The sequence below is a fragment of the Citrus clementina genome, unplaced genomic scaffold (assembly GCF_000493195.1).
Source record: "Citrus clementina cultivar Clemenules unplaced genomic scaffold, Citrus_clementina_v1.0 scaffold_6, whole genome shotgun sequence".
NCBI classification, from domain to species: domain Eukaryota; kingdom Viridiplantae; phylum Streptophyta; class Magnoliopsida; order Sapindales; family Rutaceae; genus Citrus; species Citrus x clementina.
The window spans coordinates 16,327,817-16,347,305 of record NW_006262139.1 but is presented as its reverse complement, the minus strand read 5'-3'; the positions used below and the strand labels follow the sequence as shown (position 1 = coordinate 16,347,305).

Here is a 19,489-nt window from a genome sequence, read left to right as displayed (position 1 = left end):
CAAAAAAAAATGTATAGATTCTTTTTTTTTTTTTCCTCTCCCCGGCGTAAAAGAAGCAAAAAATTTATTAAAGGGTAGTTTCTTCCCCCCTTCCCCCTCTCCCCCCCTCCATTTTATCATGGGGGAGGGGGAATTTTAAAAGTGTTAGCCCCCCCCTCCCGGAAAAAAATAAAAAATCCTTCCCTTCCTTTTTCTCTCGCCCCCTAGCCTTGGGAACAAAAATAAACGGCGGTTTTGATATGTTTTTCCGAAAAATGTAAGCCGAAACCCCCTTCCTTTTTTCAAACCCAAAAGTTTTTTTAACTTTTTTTTTTTTATTCCCTCGGGGGGGGGCTCAATGGGTATTAGAATGCTTATTCTCAAGTGATCCTTGCAAATTTAAAAGAAAAAAAAGGTTTCTAATCTCTAGAATAATTTTACAAAGATTTTTTAAAAAATAAAAAGACATTTAAATTAACAATTTACAATCAGAGATGTAAAGTTTTAAAATTTTGGAATAATAAATAATAACAAAAGATGAATACTAAAATAAATTAATATTAAACTATTTATTCAAGTATTGACAAGTGCATTATAATTATAAAACCAAGCACCTATTTTACAATTAAAAGCACATTATGACGCCTTTCTAATAATACATTAACAACCTCAAAGCAAATTATTAGAAGCATTTCCAAACCAAACCAAAACTAATCTACCATTGGTCAAAGAACAGCAGCTGTTTTGCATCAAGGTTCTACTCTAAGATGACCTAAAAGACCCAAGCATCAACCTAAGGCCTGCATACTGTATGCAGCAGCCCACCTACCATTCAAACATTAATCCAGAACATCCCACTAACATAACACATCTTCCATCATCATCAGATATGATTATGCCTATTGCATTCATAGATTGTGTACCCAATGCAAAAAATTAATTCTCAACTCAAATCATACTGAATTAATATAATAAAATAATTGCTGAAAAAGAGTGCTGAGAATCACCTCTCCAAATTCCCGACAATTGAAAAGTGACATATGAGTGGCTCCGCATGAAATCATCCGACCGATAGAACATTCAAAGCTCTCCCACAGCAAATACAATGAGATTATAAAATCTGGCTCAAATGTTATTGCTTAGCCCATTTCAGTCGCCTATGCTAAATAAGGCATGAAGGCACACCATTGCTTATTCAAGCCTCTTACATCACAAGATATTCATGATCCAATATCAGAGGTAATTCCCTGAGAGCAAGATGCCCTTCAACCACCAAACCAAACCAAGTACTTCAAACATTAATGGTGGCCGCACACTTCACACAATCCATTTTGGAATACTTTGATAATAATTTCAGAAATATGATCTGCAATTCATTCATTTTGGAATTTGTTCATAAGAGAGATTTGGACAATAAGCAGCAGCAATAGTTCCTCAGCTTGATATAGAACATTTGTACTCCAATGAACCTAGCAAAGGGAACAAACTGTAATTCAATTGACGGCAAATGCAAAGAACCAAGTTCCCGTCAATCGTACTAACTCCACATACCCCTGTGCCTGCTCACAATCAGTCTTCTCTTTATTCCTGATGGTTGGACTGAGATGAACCATCTTACCTTCCTAAATGAACCATTATCTCAGTAATTCATCATTGCTACTGGCAAGTTACCAAATTAGGGTAAGGCAAAAAATAAACATAAAAAGGAAACCTATCTCTAAAGGAAAATTTTAAAGCCAACAATAGAATACTTGCTTATCTCTAGAGGCAAATTTTAAAGCCAAAAAAATGATAGTTCAAATAGGATACATCAACGTTGGAATGTTAAAATTGAACTGACTGCATGGATAGGTCTTGTATATTAATTAAAGCGCAGTATTTTGCAAATATGTTCTGTTTTAAAAGTCAGCAGGGCATGATACCAAACCTTTCGCGAACTGCAAGTGGATTGGTTTATAGGCACGGTGATTTTGAGCTGAGGCTGATTTAGAATGCAAATCCGATGGATAGATAGTGTCAACTCTAGCAAAAGGCAACAGAAACGGAGAATGACACCCACACACACAGGCACAACACTCAGGAGAGGAGAACCCGGGCAACTCCCGTGCGATCTCCCCTCAGGACCACAAAATAAATATTTTTTATTAAGATTTTGGTGACCTGCCATGCAAGCGCACCTGCCATGGCAAAGGCCGGATGACAAAGAATAATCAGGTCTCAGCCATCTTAATTTCAGGCTTCTCTGTCCTGATGCATCTCTTACATCCATTATAAAAACCCTCCACAATCCCGCAATTCACTCCCAATTATGCGGCACAAGCCTACCCGCATGATCAATTAGCGGCTCAAAATTATTTATCACACATTCAGGCTTTGCACCTTAAAGATGAACAATGAGCTTAACCTTCACATCAAATCCCGGAACGGTGAACAAACCTGAAGGCAAAACAAATTACGTAAGAATATAAAGATCTATGAGAATTAATAAAAAATCTAAACTTCTTGATCAACATCGATAATTTCAAAGCAGGATAACATACACCAAACTTGAGTTCCATTAAAAAATTTCCCAACAATATTGTGCAAATACCAAACAATTATGAGCATCCACTAGATTTAAACTTATAATTATGGGAAAAAGAAATGATCGAAATCATCATCAATAGAAAGACCTAATTCATGAGATCGAAGGAAAATTAACACCGTTGGTTCAAGATATAAAATTACCGTTCGGTGCCATCAAAACTTGTAAAATATATCGGCCAACCTCCTGTCCGCCTCCGGTCCAGGTATTCCGAAGGGCACACGAATCTGAAAATTAAAAAAAAAAAAGAGAACATAATAAAGATGAAGAGCGCTAGGAGTTTATATAGTGGCATTGGCAAGTCGGTTAGTAAGATGGACGCTTAGGATTCACGGTTACTAAATCAATCGACAGCTAATATACAGCCACGTGGTTGACTTTTTATCCTTTTATATTGCAATCACCTAATTAGTCGGTGGCATAAATAATTGGTAGAGGTATATCCGCTGGAGTGTTTGCTTTGCGTCCGTCCTACGCCCGCACGCAAAAAGATGATGCTGACCTTGTCAAACTGAAACACCCGTACGCGGATCTAACAAATGGGCTTGCTTGTAGGATCAAAATGGGCCCAAGTGACTGGGCTTGGAGCCCGAATGTTTGAGAGAAATCGGAAAATTCTTCATTCAATTTTTCAGTACTCTCTTGTTACTTCAAAAACCTCGCAACTGTGTGCGCGCTGCGTGCGCTTGGGTTTTTCAGCAATTAGCAGCCGAGAAGAGAAGAGAAGAAAAGATGGACGTAGCTCTGTTCTCCCCGTCTTCTCTTTTTGCGGAACAGGATGACGTCACTGTTGGTACTCATTTTCTCTTTTATATTTCATCTATTTCATTTTACTTTGCTTGTAGAAAGATGAATATTGTTTTTGTTTTTTGTTTTTTTTTTTCAATTTTCAGATGAAGAAACAATGGAGACTTGTAATGGCTACGTCGAGAGGCCGCACCAGTTTCCTGAAATGGTAGTATACTTGAAGCAAGTTTAACAGGCTTTTGCTTTGCCAAATAAAGTTTAATAATTGAATTGTCATTATTTATTTATTTATTTTGAAATTCAACATCAAGCATTGATCACATTTAAGGGACTGTCAGTGGAACTGCTGCATTGCATAAGATGGTGAGAAGGGTTTAGAATCTGATTCTGGCTTTTTAAGGTTCACTAGAGTTTCATTTTGTCGCAGCTTTTAATGAGATTTTGGTTCTTTTACAGGAATTGGTCATCCGGGAGTTTGCTTTCCACCAACTAAATGCTAATTTTCTTTGGCCAGGAACATTTTCATTTGCAGAATGGTTAATGCGTCACCGTGAATGGATAGAAAGACGCCGTTGCATTGAACTGGGCAGGTAATGCTATGGTGATTTTTTAGCATTATTATCTACTGGCATTTTATAGTGTGTTTTGTTTATTTATGTTTTATTTTTTTAATTTAAAAAGGAAAAAAATGCCATAGGGTTCAGGATAGATGCAAGCATCAATTTGTACCTTCATTTTCGTGGAAAACATTGCTAGTTTTTGTTTAAGCTTTCTATATTTTCATCATTTATTTGGTATTGCATCCAGTGGAATTGCTTGAATTTTATAATCTGTCATTTCTAGTAGATCTACTCCACTACAGTCTTTTTGATATTGAAGTTTTAGCATTTGTCTTGCTGACATTCGTCTTAAACTCAATTTGGCAGTGGCACTGGAGCTTTGGCTATATTTCTCAGAAAAGCAATGAATCTTGATATCACAACGTCTGACTATAATGATCAGGAAATTGAGGATAACATAGCTTATAACTGCACAGCAAATGGAATTACACCTGCTCTTCCTCACATAAAGCGTGAGTCTCCTTTTCACCTCCATAATCATCAGTTTCTTTGAGTGTCAAGCAGTGAAGAGAATGTGATCAACCCAATAATTCCATTAGACTTCTTTGATCATGTTAGTCATAAAGCTGCTGCCTATTTCTTTTATGAATGACTGAAAATTTGAGATACATTTAAGGAATAAGACAAGTTCTTGTCATTTTCTTTTCTGGACAATCTAATGAGGGTAATTTAGGGATGGCTTCTTACTTCATGCACATTGTGTGGGAATGGCACATTCCATTTCCACGCTTGTTTCTTGCTATTATAACAAAAAATATGTATTTTTTTTCGATTTCTTATTGTTTATTGAATTTTGTGGGTTCGGTATATTGAAGTAGAGCATGCTTGTATTATCAGATTCATGGGGAGATGCTTTTCCAATTCCAAACCCAGATTGGGACCTCATTTTAGCAAGTGACATCTTACTGTGTAAGTTTTTCACCAGGTTTTATTCAATTGATTGGGTGTGTTTATTTGTTTGTTGTTGTCCTTGTATTTTGTGTTTGTTTTTTTCCTTTTATTTCTACTAAGTAATTGTACACCACGAAACCAGGAATTGATAACCCATGAAAACTAAGGAAAGCTCTCTTATCACTCGAGGGTAATATTTCTAGGCCCATGAACTATGGAATTTTAAGTGTTGCCTCTAAGGCAAAAGCCCAGAACATCAAGATAGTTAAGTTTCTTGTTCTGTGCAATTTGCATTTTCTAGTGAAAAAGTTATCACTCTCAGCTGGGGTCGGAAGGTGACAGTTTAGTTGTGTGTGTGTTGATGATGTTGACCTTCCTTTTAGAGTGGTAATTCACTGTTGGTAGTATTCATCAGACTACTAGTTCTGGAAGCTGTCTTACTTAATAAGATGGTTGTGATGTTGGAGATATTATTCAGAAACTTTATGCTTAGATGTACTAACTCGACCAAGCTCTTTTCTTGTAAATTGGAAAAACAAATTAGTGCCCATAGTTTAGATGTAACAGCCCATGACACTATATTGTCCACTTTGGGCTTCACGCACGCGTGCGCCCTTCACCTCACGATTAATCAAGAATTCCTCAAACATATAATATCCACAAAAATTGTATACTAATAGAAAGGATTAAAACCCCCAAATTTTAACTCACATACAAACCTTAATGAATATTGAGAAGTTAGTGTCACGTGTTTTCTTAATTAACATGAAATATAACTCAAATAGTGATTAAAACAATGAGTTTTTACTCAAATGTAGCTTAAAGTTATATTATTCTCTCTTCAATATCTCTCTACATAGGGTCCTGCTTCGATGGACATTTCTTAAATAATTTTGAGTAGAGCCACTTATAGCCATATGAAGATATTTGAATCTCAAAGACAATTGTGGAAGATTACTGGAATAAAAACTAAGACAAATTACGTACTTTCTCTTTTGTTCTCACTAATGATTGACCGTGTGGAGAAGAGAAGCTTAGCCTAGTTTATCTTCAATTCTTTTTTATATCTTGTGTTAACTAAAAGGGTTTTTGGAAATGGCTTACATGGTCTTAAATTAAAACAACTAAAACTAGGCTCAATGACATCCTAGCCAAAAATTAAGCTAAGTCTAATAATTAATACAATACTAATACTAATAGTTATTATTAAATTGTGACATTTCACATTGTTCGCGGAGGATGTGAGTGATGAATTAACAAAAGATGACCATCATTAGACTTGCAATAGGCTTGGGTGGGGCTTAGGCCTATACTAAGAACAAAAGCATAAAGCCTGAAACAAACAATATCTTGTTAGTGGGTTAGGTTGTTACAAATAGTATTGGAGGGTCTCCCAATCGGAAGCGTGTGGATGGTCATTGTCAGTTAAGACGCTGGGCTCAAGGGTGGTAGATTTGTTACATCCCATATCACTTGGAAAGGCATGAGTGCTGGACTTATAAAGGATCACCACCGTAAGACTGGCAAGAGACATTTTGGGTAGGCTTAAGCCCAGATCAAGAATAAACTGTGAGGGTAAAGGATACGTGTATGAATGACAAAGTGGACAATATCTTGTTAGTGGGTTAGATCGTTACAAAACAAAAGAGGTTTCACATGATTTGTCGATAAAAGATCTGTCTTGACTTTTATCTTTGAGGTCTAATATTATTTCAAAATTATTTTTGAACTTCAAATATCTCTGTTTTGATGATTGCTAAGAGTGGCTTTGCTCAAAATCATCCAAGAAGTGTCAAATGGAATGCCATTAAAGAGTTTTGGTGTTGAGAGAGATGAAAGAGATAAGAGTTGGATTTGGGCTGCACACACGTGTCCTTCACCTTCATGGTTTTATTTTATATTGGCCTAAGTCTCTTGCTAGTTTAAGAATGGTCATCCCTTATTAGCAGATCACTTATATCCTTCTTGAGCGATGTGGATATTATTTTTTAACTACAATATTAGTATGTTAGTATTGTATTAGTACTTGGACTATGATTTTGGACAAGGATATTATTAGGCCTAGTTAATTGTTTTAAGTCAAGTCCATATGAGTTATTTTTAAAATTCTTTATTAACCCTGGATAAAAATAGACATTGAAGACAAATAAGACTTAACTTCTCTTGTGTACATAGTCAACCGTCAGAAAGAATAAAAGAGTATGCATAGTTTATCTTGACTTTTATTATTGAGATATAATAATCTTTTAAAATTGTCTTTGAACTTCAAATATCTCTATCTTGATGATAATTGAGAGTGAGTTTACTCAATATCATCTAAGAAATTTTTATCGAAGTGCCATTAGGGTATATATAAAGAGAGGAAGAAGAGAGAAGAGTAGAATTTCAATCTCCATTGAGTAAATTTTTTTTGCTTTAATCTATATTTGAGTTGGATTTCCTATTAATTGAGAAAATATGGAACTTTAATGCTTTCCTGTGTTCATTAGGGTTATATGTTAGTTAAAATTTGCATGTGTAATGCCAAAGCAGATAATATCTTGTTAGTGTTTTAAGCATGCGTCCTTGATCATCACAATTTTGTTCTTATTATGGGCCCAAGTCCACCCGAAAGGCTTCTTGCTAGTCTAAGGGTGGTCGTCTCTTATAGGCTTATCACTCGCATCTTTTTCAAATTTCGGGGTTTTGATCCTGTATGTTATTGTATAGTCTTTATGGATATTATATGTTAAAGAGTTCTTGATTAAGTGAAAATAATATTAGTGGGCTTCATACATGCATTCTTCATCCTAATGATTTTGTTCTTGGCATGAGCTCAAACCCACTCAAAAGGCCTCTTGCTACTCTAATAGTGGTTGTCCCTTGTAAACTTATCACTCGCGTCCTTCTCAAGGGATGTGGGATGTCACATTCTATCCACATGGGTCAGTGTCTCCACTAGCCGTGACCATTGGCACAAAGTGGCTCTAATACCATTTATAACGACCCGACCTACTAACAAGAAGCCTTTGGGAAGGCTTGAATCCATACCATGAACAAAACTGTAAAGGTGAAGATGAGTGTGTGAAGTTCAAAACAGACAATATCTTGTCGGTGGTGTTGGTCATTATATTAGATGGACATTGTAGATGGTCCAAATTAATGTAATGTTGTAGTTCAATTATTATCTTCTGGTAAAATTTGTATGTCGTGTACACTGCTCGCTATGTGCAATATGATTTTCTTTCAATAATGAACTGTGCCTATTGGATTCAATTTTTTTTTTCAATTTTTCAATTTGATTCTTCTTTTCATGAGGAATAATCCAATTTTATATGTTGGTTGCTTGTAGATGTAAAACAATATTCAAACCTGATCAAATCTCTTTCTGTTCTCCTCAAATCTTACAAGCCAAAAGATAGCCAAGTAGGCCATCTCACTAAGAATGAGCAGGGCGAAGGTATTGTAATAATTTTTTTTTTTTGGCTTTTCTTGTAGATCAACAAAAAGTAAAAATTGATTGATCAATATGCCACTGTGATACCACTTGCTTGAAGGAACTGAGGGGCTGCCCTGGCCTGCATTTTTAATGAGTTGGAGACGGAGAATTGGAAAAGAGGATGAGACAATATTCTTCACTAGTTGTGAGAATGCTGGTCTTGAAGTAAAGCATCTCGGTTCCCGTGTGTATTGCATCAAGCTTAGATAAACAACCAGGCGAGAATGGATAGAGTTGGCAATAAGTAAGTATTATGTTTGAATGTTGCTTGTTATTGCAAGAGCAGTCTGATGCAACATTAGTTATAACAAGCTCCTATAGAATTTTGCAAGATAACATTTGTTTTTGGTTGCAAGATAATACTTCTTTTTAGAAAACAAAATAAGCACTCGACTAATAGCTTTTTTAAGCTTAGACTGTAACTAAAGCTACCAATGATTTTTTCCCCTGATAATTACGTTATTAGAAAATCTTAAAGTAATAGTTAATGCAGTCAAGATGATGATGTCGAAAAATGACTCTAATAGCTGAATTTGTTTTATGGGGATAATAGCACGAATCTAAGCTCAAACGTCAATCTGACCACAACTTTCTACGCCTGCCAATCACAAAACACGATTAGGGCACGCCGGTGAGGATTTCGGTGTAGATCCTTCGATGCTTAAGTCAGGTGTTTTGTCTATAAGAAATAAAAATGAAAAGGAAGAACTGGATATAAGTTAAAATTCAAGAATTTTCTAGTGGGGTCTCCTAGATCCTTTATAAAGTAAAAAAGGTTATATGATTGATAATTTGCAGAGTTTTAGTTAATTTTGTTGACTCATTCATTTGATGCTCTCTTTAGTTTAAATAGACCCTTAGTTATAGGTGATTACCACAATTATCTATCAGTTGCAAGCGACTGAGAAGGTAATGGCATACAACTCCTTTAAAAAATACGCCATGTCTATTAAACAGATTCTCAGGTTCAACTACTTTAGGTTGTACTTGTAAACAGGGTTGTCCACATAGGTTTCAGGTTGTACCCATAAATCAGGTTACTAACATAGGCTTCAGGTTGTATTTATAGGCCATATTGCCAATATAAGTTTTAGGTCGTATGTATTGATCAGGTCACTCATATAGATTTCAAGTCGTACATCACTAAAATCCAACTTGAACATCAGTTCCTTAGTTTTTAATATCGGGAAGTTATTATCGATGTTGAAAATTAATTGTCAAAAATAGAAAGAAATTTTTTTCGCAAACCCAACACTAATCCTCTAGTTTTCAATATCCAAAAGATATGATCGGTGTTGGAAACTTAAACAATGAATAATAATAATATATAATGTAGAACTGGACTAAGATAACAATAGTAAAGCAATAATAAAAAGCAATAACCATGCAAGGCTAGCATTGTATTATGAAGTTAACTTTTAAGTTAATTAAAATAATAATTAAAATGTAAAGCATTCATAAACTAATGAAAATTGGAGGCAGCATGCATATTACTTGTGCTTTAATCTAGATAAAATAAAATAAAGTGAATTTGAAATTAGCATCACATATATCACGTGTACTTTGGCTTAAATAACATAAAACAAAATGAATTTAAAATTGGCATAATTACCCTACTTGGCTGTATTTCTCTAAACAAATGGGCCATGTTTCACACTATCCTCTTTGTCGGTTTTCAATGGTCATGATTTTACTCGTTTTATTTGTTGTCTTTTTTTGATGGTGCTCGTCTCTTTCATTTTCTCTTCTTTTTTCTTTTCATTTTAAATTCGTGTCGGCGGGTTTTCCTTCATCATCATAAACATTACACCGCTAGTTTGCTAGATCATCTTTTTTAACAAGAGGTGGCTTGAACTTGGACTCTTGATGAGCTTTCTCTGCATTTTTTGTGTATTATTATTGAAATCGCCTGTGATAATAGATTAGGAAAGCCATCTACATTTTTTTTATTATTATTGAGCTTTCCTTTTTATGTCAGACTCGAATTTTCTTTTATGCCAGACTCATCATCATTACTATTTTTTTTTATTTTTTTAGTGTAGGAAAGTTAAGATTTTAAATGTGTTGATTATGTAGTGTGGAAAAGTCACTTGTTTTCTATCCTATTTTTACGGAAAAAGATAGGGATAGAATTTCAATTTTTAGATAGAGTTTGTTTCCTAGTTTCTTGGTCTGCAGTTAGTTGTTTACTTTCCTACTCTTGCACGTTATGTAGTTTAGAATCTATATATGTATTATGTATTCCTATTGTAAAAGATAAGAAAATGAGATGCATATTTCTTCAATAATTTTCTCATGGTATCAGAGCCGCTCTTTGATTCTTAGGTTTAGTTTTCAATTCTATTTGAATACCAATGTCAAAGTATAGCAAGCAAGAAACTTCTGAGTTATCTTCAGTGCAGTTGCAACATCTACAACCATCAAGTTATGTTTATAATGATAGTCCATCACTTTATATCACAACCCATAAATTGAATGGTCAAAATTTTCTTCAGTGGTCCCAATCTGTGAAGATGTTAATCAGAGGTAAAAGGAAGATTGGTTACCTTACTGGTTCAATTAAAGAACCAACTGAAGAAGACCCAAAGTTTCAAACTTGGGATGCTGACAACTCAATGATCATGTCATGGTTACTGAATTCAATGGAACCATAAATAGGTCAAACTTACTTGTTTCTGCCAACAAAAGATTTGTGGGATGCTGTCACCAAAACCTATTCTGATTTGGGAAATTCTGCTCAGATTTCTGATTTGAAAATCGGAATTCGAGAAACTAAACAAGGTAGTCAAGGAGTGACTAAATACTACAATATTTTGAAGGGCTTATGGCAAGAGTTAGATTAGTACTATGATGGCGAGTGGGAATGTGCTGCTAATAGTGCTGAATACAAGAAGATGTTAGAAAAAGAGCGTGTATTTGAATTTTTAATAGGTTTGAGTTCAGACCTTGATGAAGTCCGTGGGCGAGTACTTAGCAAGGAACCTCTTCCTTCTACCAGGGAAGTGTTTTCTTATGTAAAAAGAGAGGTGAGTAGAAAGAATATGATGATTGGAGGTTCTTCAGTAAAGAACTCGACATGTTACACCAGAAGCTCCACTGGTTCGTGGAACAAAAAACCTAAAGAAGAGTGATGAGAAAGACAGAGTTTGGTGTGATTATTGCCACAAGCCAAGACATACCAGAGATGCATGTTGGAAGCTTAATGGAAAACCTCTAAATCTGAAAAACAATAAATTCTTGGGTAAACATAGTCATGGTTTCCAAGTTGTTGGGGAGAATCAGCCGACAACCAACATTGAAGAATCTGAATCTCAACTCTTAACTAAAGAGCAGTTAGAGCAACTGTACAGGTTTCTAAATCAGTCACAATCTCTCTCAAATCCTTCATCCTCTAGTTCTTTAGCCCAGAAAGGTAATAATTTCGTTGCTTTAGGAGTTGTTTATGAGAAACAAGATCCATGGATCATCGATTCAGGAGCAACCGATCATATGACCAGCCATTCTAAATTATTTTCTTCATATATTCCATGTTTTGGTAGTAAAAAAATTAAAATTGCTGAGGGTTCACTATCTTCTGTAGCAGGAAAAAGATCTATTCATATCTCCACAAATTTGGTGTTAACATCTATTCTTCATGTTCCTAATTTGTCATGTAATCTTTTATTTGTTAGCAAAATTATCAAGGATCTTTATTGCATTGCTAAATTCTCTCATTCTTATTGTGAATTTCAGGACTTGTGTTCGGGGAAGAAGATTGACAGTGCTAGAGAGGTAGATGGTTTGTACTACTTCGAGGAGGATGTTAGTTTGTGTGGAGAAGCTCAGGCAGCATATAATGAACTAACTTTCTATATTGAAGATGAAATAATGTTTTGGCATCTCCGATTAGGTCATCATAGTTTTTCTTATTTACAACATTTGTTTCCTTTACCGTTCAAGAATAAAAATCCTTATTTGTTTCAGTGTGAAATTTGTGTATTGTCCAAACATCATCGTGCATCTTTTCCTTCATAGCCGTATAGAAAATCTGCACCTTTTTCTCTCATACACAGTGATATTTGGGACCTTCTCATGTTACAAACATTTCGGGGGCTAAATGGTTCATAACTTTTATTAATGACCATGCTCGTGTTTGTTGGGTGTACTTGCTTAAAGAAAAATCAGAAACTGCAACAATTTTTAAAACCTTTCATACCATGATTCAAACACAATTTCAAGCAAAAATCCAAGTCTTTAGAACTGATAATGGGAGAGAATATTTTTCTACTGCCCTTGGTCATTATTTAATGGAAAATGGCATTGTGCACCAATCCTTTTGTGTAGATACTCCTCAACAAAATGGTATTGCTGAACAGAAAAATCGACACCTATTAGAAGTTGCACGCTCTCTTATGTCACAAATAGGGTGCCAAAATAGTTTTGGGGTGAAGCCATTCTCACAGCATCATACTTGATAAATCGTATGCCTACTTGAATCTTTAATTTTCAGTCTCCATTAAGTGTTTTCACAAAATTATATCCTACCGCTAAGGTTTTCACATCTTTACCACCGAAGATTTTTGGGTGCATTGCTTTTGTTCACGTTCATAAATAGAACAAAAGCAAACTTGATCCTAGGGCTTTAAAGAGGAATGGGCGACTGACTCACTCGCTCATCAAAAATTTGACAAGTGTTTACTTTTGCTTTTTATTGGGATCCACAGATAACAATTTCGTCTCATTGTTTCTGTAAGTAAATGAATATTTTTCCACCCACTACTTTAAACATATTTACATCATTTGCCATTAACTTTTTTGTTCAAATACTAAATTGCCCTTCTCTTTTTATAAAGCTTCTTCAACACACTACATTTTCACCTGCTCCTTAGTTCTCACTTTTAACAACACCATACGAATGAAGAGTATTGGTGTGTGAAAGTTTTAATATGAAAATATAGTCTCAGCTGCCACAAACGATGTTATGATTTGCCATTCACTTTTCTGTTCAAACACGAAATTGCCCTCCTCTTTTTGTTTGCTAGTAAAAAAAATTGAAAAATCATACAACCCAAACTATTACACCCCTGCACTCTCAACTATTCAATTGAAACAATTTCAATTTATAAATTTCATTGTCCCAAATAGTTCTTAAAGTACGGTTCTATTACAAAAACAAGAACAATCAACAAAATTTACAATTACTTACAATGGCACAATTTTTTTCAAAGAACATTGATCACAAAAATAGTTCTTCTTTGTGGATTGAGCAATTCTCCATGGGAGAACAAAACCTTGCCTTTGCCTTGAAAGCTTCTTTATAATTTTAAAGTGTCCAGAGATCTTATTGTTTGAATATATTCTAACCTATACACATAAATAAATGTTATAAAAACATTAATAATAAATTATAACAATCAATAAATATTTAAAGAAGGTATTACCATCATTAAACACTGTTGATTTAGAACCAACATCTGATAAATATTCACCAGAAAAATTCTTCAAAGATGCATAATTTTCCTGTTGGTTTAGATTTATTCGATATAAGTTCCAATAAATACAAAAAATTAATATATGATAAATCACAATATAATATATGTAAAAAATAAAATAATATATTTAACATACTAGTTCTTGCAAGCAATCTTGTGTATCACAAAGATCAATAACATTCTCATCCCTTGTGGCTGAATGTTCCTAGGAGTAAAAATAAAAAAATTGAAGCTATTAAATATAAATAAATTTCTAATAACTACAAAAAGAAATGTAACATAAAATTTTTATATAACAAACCATTATTTGAGAGGAATTTTTGGTCCCAACGTTCTTTAGAACCTTTGAAAAAAAAGATGTTATCATTAATAAAACAATATAATAATTTAAATGTGTCATTAACAACACACACACACACACACACACACACACACACACACACACATATTAACTAACCTTTCTCGATTTGGTGTTGAGTATTCTTTTCTTACATTTCTCAATTCTTTTGTTCATTCTTTTAGGAGCTTCTTTCGTACTTGATATTTGTGGATCAAGTATTGAGATATCATCCAACAAATTACTATCAATATTTTCCTTGTCAACTTTGTAAGCTCCATCCAATTCAACTTCATGTTCTTTGAGAGAACGATTCACCCTTATACATTTTTCCAATGCATCTTGTAATGCACAGTATGCAATATTGAAACTCCCACGGGATAATAAGCCTTCGTCACTTAATTTTGTAGCTTGATAAAATAATTTGTCGAAATGTTGTTTTTTGAACTGTATTCCCTTTGGAATATTACTTGTAGAATCCAAACTCTTTGCATCCTTACTCCATCGCTTTAATATGTAATGAGGTGGAATATTAAAAACACCAAGGGATTGAAGAACGCATAGTACATGCCTACAAAGAAATCCATTATACTCAAATAATTGACACAAACAATTAATTTATTGGCTCCTTGCTTCCCAATTCACCATAAAAGCTACAATTTTCTCAAAATCTTTAACTTCAAAAGTTTTTATTATGCCAACTTCCAGCTTCTGTTCTGAAAAACATGCTGATGCTCCTAAAACTTCAACTTGAAATTTCTTGAAAACTTCATGTGTATAGATTGTGGACATTTGTTTCTCAAAAGGTGAAGGAGACTTTAACACCGGTTTCTTATGCAATGTACTGAAACTTGCATAAGCTTCTTTTTCTTGTCTATCTTGTAAAGCCACTTTGTATTGTTCAACAAATTCTTTCAATGATGTCTTCTTGCTAACATATTTGTCAAAAAAAGAGTTGATGCTTTCGGATCGTTGAGTTGTAGATAATCCAGCAAATAATGTATCCCTCATGTAAGTAGGCACCCAAAACTTGCGATCTTCATTTAATGATCCTAGCCACTCATTCCCTTCAAGCTCAAACTCTCCAATCATATTCCACCATTTTTTCTGAAAGCCCTTCTCCAACCATGAGTTGTAAACACAGTCATTGAATATCCTCATAAAAGATTCATATTTTTTTATCACATAGCGAAGTTTTTCGGGAATCTTCCTTAATATGTGCCACATACAAAACCGATGTCGTGAATTCGGAAAGACAATAGAAATGGATGCTTTCATAGCTTTGTCTTGATTAGTTAATATAGCAATTGGATGCTTTCCACCCATAGCCCTCAGCCATGTTTGCATTAACCAAACAAATGTTGATGTAGTCTCATCCGCAAGCAATGCACATACAAGTGATATAGACTGAAAATGATTATTCACACCAATAAAAGGAGGAAATGACATTCTATATTTGTTTGTAATGTATGTAGTATCTGAAATACAAGTTTGTAACCCAAGAGGGGGGTGAATTGATATTTTAAAAATTATCTTAACAAAGCCACACAAGAATATAATCTAATGCCTTAATAAATTCGAAAGTAATAAGTTCAATAAAAGCACAATAACAAATGAGTAAGAGAGAAGAGAAACAAACACACAAATTTTTACGTGGTTCGGCAGTCCCCGCCTACGTCAATGCTTCCAAGCGATCCAAGCTTGATGATTTTACTATCCAAGCCTTCCAAGGTTTACAATTGACTTCAAGGTGTCAATAAACATTTACAACAAAGAGATTATCTCCAAATCTCTTCACTCAAGTGTCTCACACACTCAAACATTCACAATTAAGATGAAGAAATGAAAAATACAATAAAAACTCTCTTAAAGAGTAGATGTACAAATTGAAGAACAACAATGATTCAATGAATAATGACTTGCGAATTGAGAGCTTAAGATATGTTATGTGCTTTTTGTTTTTGCTTGTTGGAGAACTTGAAAATGAATTGGATTTGAATTTTTATAGTTTGAGCTTAAAAACTAGCCGTTATGTACATTTTGGTCATAACCGACTTACCATTTATGGACATCCGATTAGCCGCTTAGTGTTACCGTTAAAGCCAAAATTTGAATTTTTGAACATCCGGTATGCGGCTTGTGAAATCCAGATAGCCGTTTAAGTTCCAGAAACTTTCTACCCGAATTTGGTCTACCGTTTGTCAGGATCCAGATAGCCGCTTGCTACAGTAACTGCTACAGTGAATTATTTTATAAAATTATAATTTGACCCTCAAACTTTATAAAACTGTATGATGGCCCAAACGATATGAAAGTTTTCAAATAGGCCCAATTTTAGAATTTCTAAATAATGATTTGTCAATCCCAAAACTTCTGAAATTATGATATGACCCAAAATATGTGAAATTATATAATGACCTAAAATATTTAAATATTTTTAAATAGGTCCAAATTCAAAATTATTAAAATCAAAGATTGTAAAATTCTTTCATTTTAGTCCACAACTTGAAAAACAACATAGCTCCATAAAAACATATTTTTATTATAAAAGCACAATACATAAATCTTTGTTTAATCAACACATGTGGTTTGTTATCATCAAAATCAATATCTATAGCCATATAGGCTAACAATCTCCCCCTTTTTGATGATGACAAAAACACATTATAAAAATTTAATCTAGTTATGAAAAGCTTCCCCTTAATCAATGCAAGGTTTAAAGACTAATTTAAAAAAGAGTTATAAAAACTCCCCCAGCATAAGTGCATATGAATATTTTTCATAACAAATGAATTTCTCATATTTCCCATTTACATATTATATCTCCCCCTTCATCATAAAAAAGAATAAAAGCTCCCCTATCAATCATCGAAATCTCAATACAACACATTAGTCCAAAAATACCCAAAGCATAAGGAAATAACATATCATCCATGAAATAACAAACAATAAAAACAAATCTATATCATCCAAAACAAATACATAATCCAAAATCATAACAACCATTCATATAAGCAAAAATAAAGGAACATAATGTAGTAAATGAAATGTAGGTGTGTCTAAATACAAGCATAAGAGACTACTGAGGTGGTGAGAATGGTGGTGATGAAGGTGGATACGGATATGGAATGTCGAAGTACTCAAAGAGGAGGCATTGTCCATGAATAAAATGCTGCTACTAAAACTCAGTCTAGCGCACAGAGAGTGTCCTCACCTCATCCATAAGCTGCTGAAGAGTAACCTTTTCAGAATATGAGGCTTGGGATGTGGTAAAGCAGGTGCAGAGGCTGTAGGAGCAGAGGGAGATACTGAGGGAGCTCGATGTCTACGCTAACCCCGAAATAAAAGCGAAAAAACAGGTAGCTGATGGGCTAGAACCACAACATTAAATGGCTGATCATCACTTGGAGCAAGAAAGGTGAACTTATTATCAGTGAATTTCACCTAAGTGCCATTACTCCACTCAAAACCCGAAGAACTAATAGCTTCATCCCTAATGCTCTTAGATGGCCTACATGATGGTTCTTGGATAGGGACGCTAAAGTATTTGAAGATTCGGGTGATGAAATGACCATACGGAAGGGAACGAGTAATCAACTTAGGTATACTAAACATGTTTCGGACAATGGTGTATCCTAAGTCGACTGGACGATGTCTAAGAATACAATCAATCAAGGTAATATCCATATAAGAAACCTCATCCAAATAGCCTGGTCTAGGAAGCACAATACTCTGAATAAAACGAAGTAATATCAGAGTTTGAAGACAAAGACATTGGGTGCGAAAATGGATAGTACAATCGTCATCCGAAAGGTTAATACGACGACATATATTCTTAACAGCATCAATATGAACATAGTCATCAATATCAGGAGATTTCCTAGGTGAAAAAATTTCTAGGCCATCATCGAAAGTTCCTAAAATAGAGTTCAACTCTGAATCATCAAACTCAATCAAAACTCCTGGTGTAGTGAACTATTTTATAAAATTATAGTTTGACCTCAAAACTGTATTATGACCCAAAACGATATGAAAGTTTTGAAATAGGTCCAATTTCAGAATTTCTAAATAATGTTTTGTCAATCCCAAAACTTTTTGAAATTATGATATGACTTAAAATATGTGAAATTATAGAATAGCACAATATATTTAAATATTTTCAAATAGGTCCAAATCCGAAATTCAAAACAATAATTATTAAAATCAAAGATTGCAAAATTCTTTCATTTTAGTCCACAACTTGAAAAATAACTTAGCTCCATAAAAATATTTTCTTATTATAAAAGCACAATACATAAATCTTTGTTTAATCAACACATGTGGTTTGTTATCATCAAAATCAATATCTATAGCCGTATAGGCTAACAGTATCAAATGACACATCTCCAAAAATCTTATAATCCTATCTACTAGTTGCATCCACCCAAAAAATATTTTTTAACCTCTGTTCTTCATCTAAGTCCACTGCATAAAATAAATTAGGATTCTCTTCCTGCATTTGCGTAAAGTGGTTAAGCATTGCTCTAGCATCACCTAATTTTAATACTAGTCGACGTTCTTTATCCAAATGGTTTCTAATATCTTTATCTGTGTACCTAATATTTTTATATCCACCATTTTTTCTGGTCATTGCCGCAAAAATCTTATTTGTACCAACACCAACTGCATGCAACATATTAATGCTATGTGTATTGGAAAATGCAATACTTCTATGGCATGGAAAATAATGTGCATGGCTAGGATAAAGTTCATGGTTATGCTCTTTTATGAAATTTTGAACATACCACTTGCCACAAGAGTTTCTTTTGACATGCAATAAAGCTTTGCAATCTACTTTCAAACATGGTCGTTGGTTGATAGCACTAGATTCCCGTTTTATTCCATACCTTGTACATGCGAACTTTGCATCAATAAATTCTCTTGATAACTTTAATCGATGACTAGTTTTCTTTGAGATACCAAACCCCGTACACTTAGCATACCTTAGATAGAAAGAATATGCATCATCTTGTGTATCAAACTCCAACCCAGTATAAGGCTCTAAATTTTTTCCATCTTTATCATCCACCATGTTTTCATTCACCACATTTCCATCAATCACATTGCCGCCCTCATCCAAATTTGTATTTAAATCAATCTGTAAATTCATGACTACCTAAAGATACAAAAGGAAAAATGCAAACAACAACAATGTATAAATAATTTGCATTATAAATGCAAGCATTGATTTTCATATAAACTTACTAATTATTCAAACACAATTATAAATAATTGGTTCTTTAATAAATAAATACCAATTAACTTAATAATTTTTGTAATATAAAAAGAAAATAAATACACAATTTTTCTTCTATTATTATGCATTAACAATAACAAATCATC

The 19,489-nt window shown here is 33.9% G+C and overlaps 2 protein-coding genes and 1 pseudogene across 2 annotated transcripts; 1 reads left to right on the top strand and 2 right to left on the bottom strand.

Moving 5' to 3' along the window:
* Positions 1–596: 596 nt before the first annotated feature.
* LOC18038771 lies at positions 597–2,815 on the bottom strand. Its single transcript, XM_006429320.2, has 4 exons — positions 2,707–2,815; positions 1,907–2,415; positions 1,531–1,601; positions 597–1,448 (listed from the first exon to the last, which is right to left on the bottom strand). The coding sequence occupies exons 2-4, from the start codon at positions 2,246–2,248 to the stop codon at positions 1,373–1,375; spliced, it is 489 nt and encodes a 162-aa protein (XP_006429383.1). The 5' UTR covers positions 2,249–2,415; positions 2,707–2,815; the 3' UTR covers positions 597–1,372.
* A 391-nt stretch (positions 2,816–3,206) lies between these two features.
* LOC18038770 (protein N-terminal and lysine N-methyltransferase efm7) lies at positions 3,207–12,325 on the top strand. The gene is made up of 8 exons (XM_006429316.2): positions 3,207–3,356; positions 3,457–3,518; positions 3,767–3,900; positions 4,237–4,382; positions 4,768–4,839; positions 8,153–8,260; positions 8,358–8,543; positions 12,032–12,325. The coding sequence occupies exons 1-7, from the start codon at positions 3,296–3,298 to the stop codon at positions 8,507–8,509; spliced, it is 735 nt and encodes a 244-aa protein (XP_006429379.1). The 5' UTR covers positions 3,207–3,295; the 3' UTR covers positions 8,510–8,543; positions 12,032–12,325.
* Positions 12,326–13,637: 1,312 nt separating this feature from the next.
* On the bottom strand, positions 13,638–19,256 carry LOC18039040 (annotated as a pseudogene).
* Between the last annotated feature and the right edge of the window lie 233 nt (positions 19,257–19,489).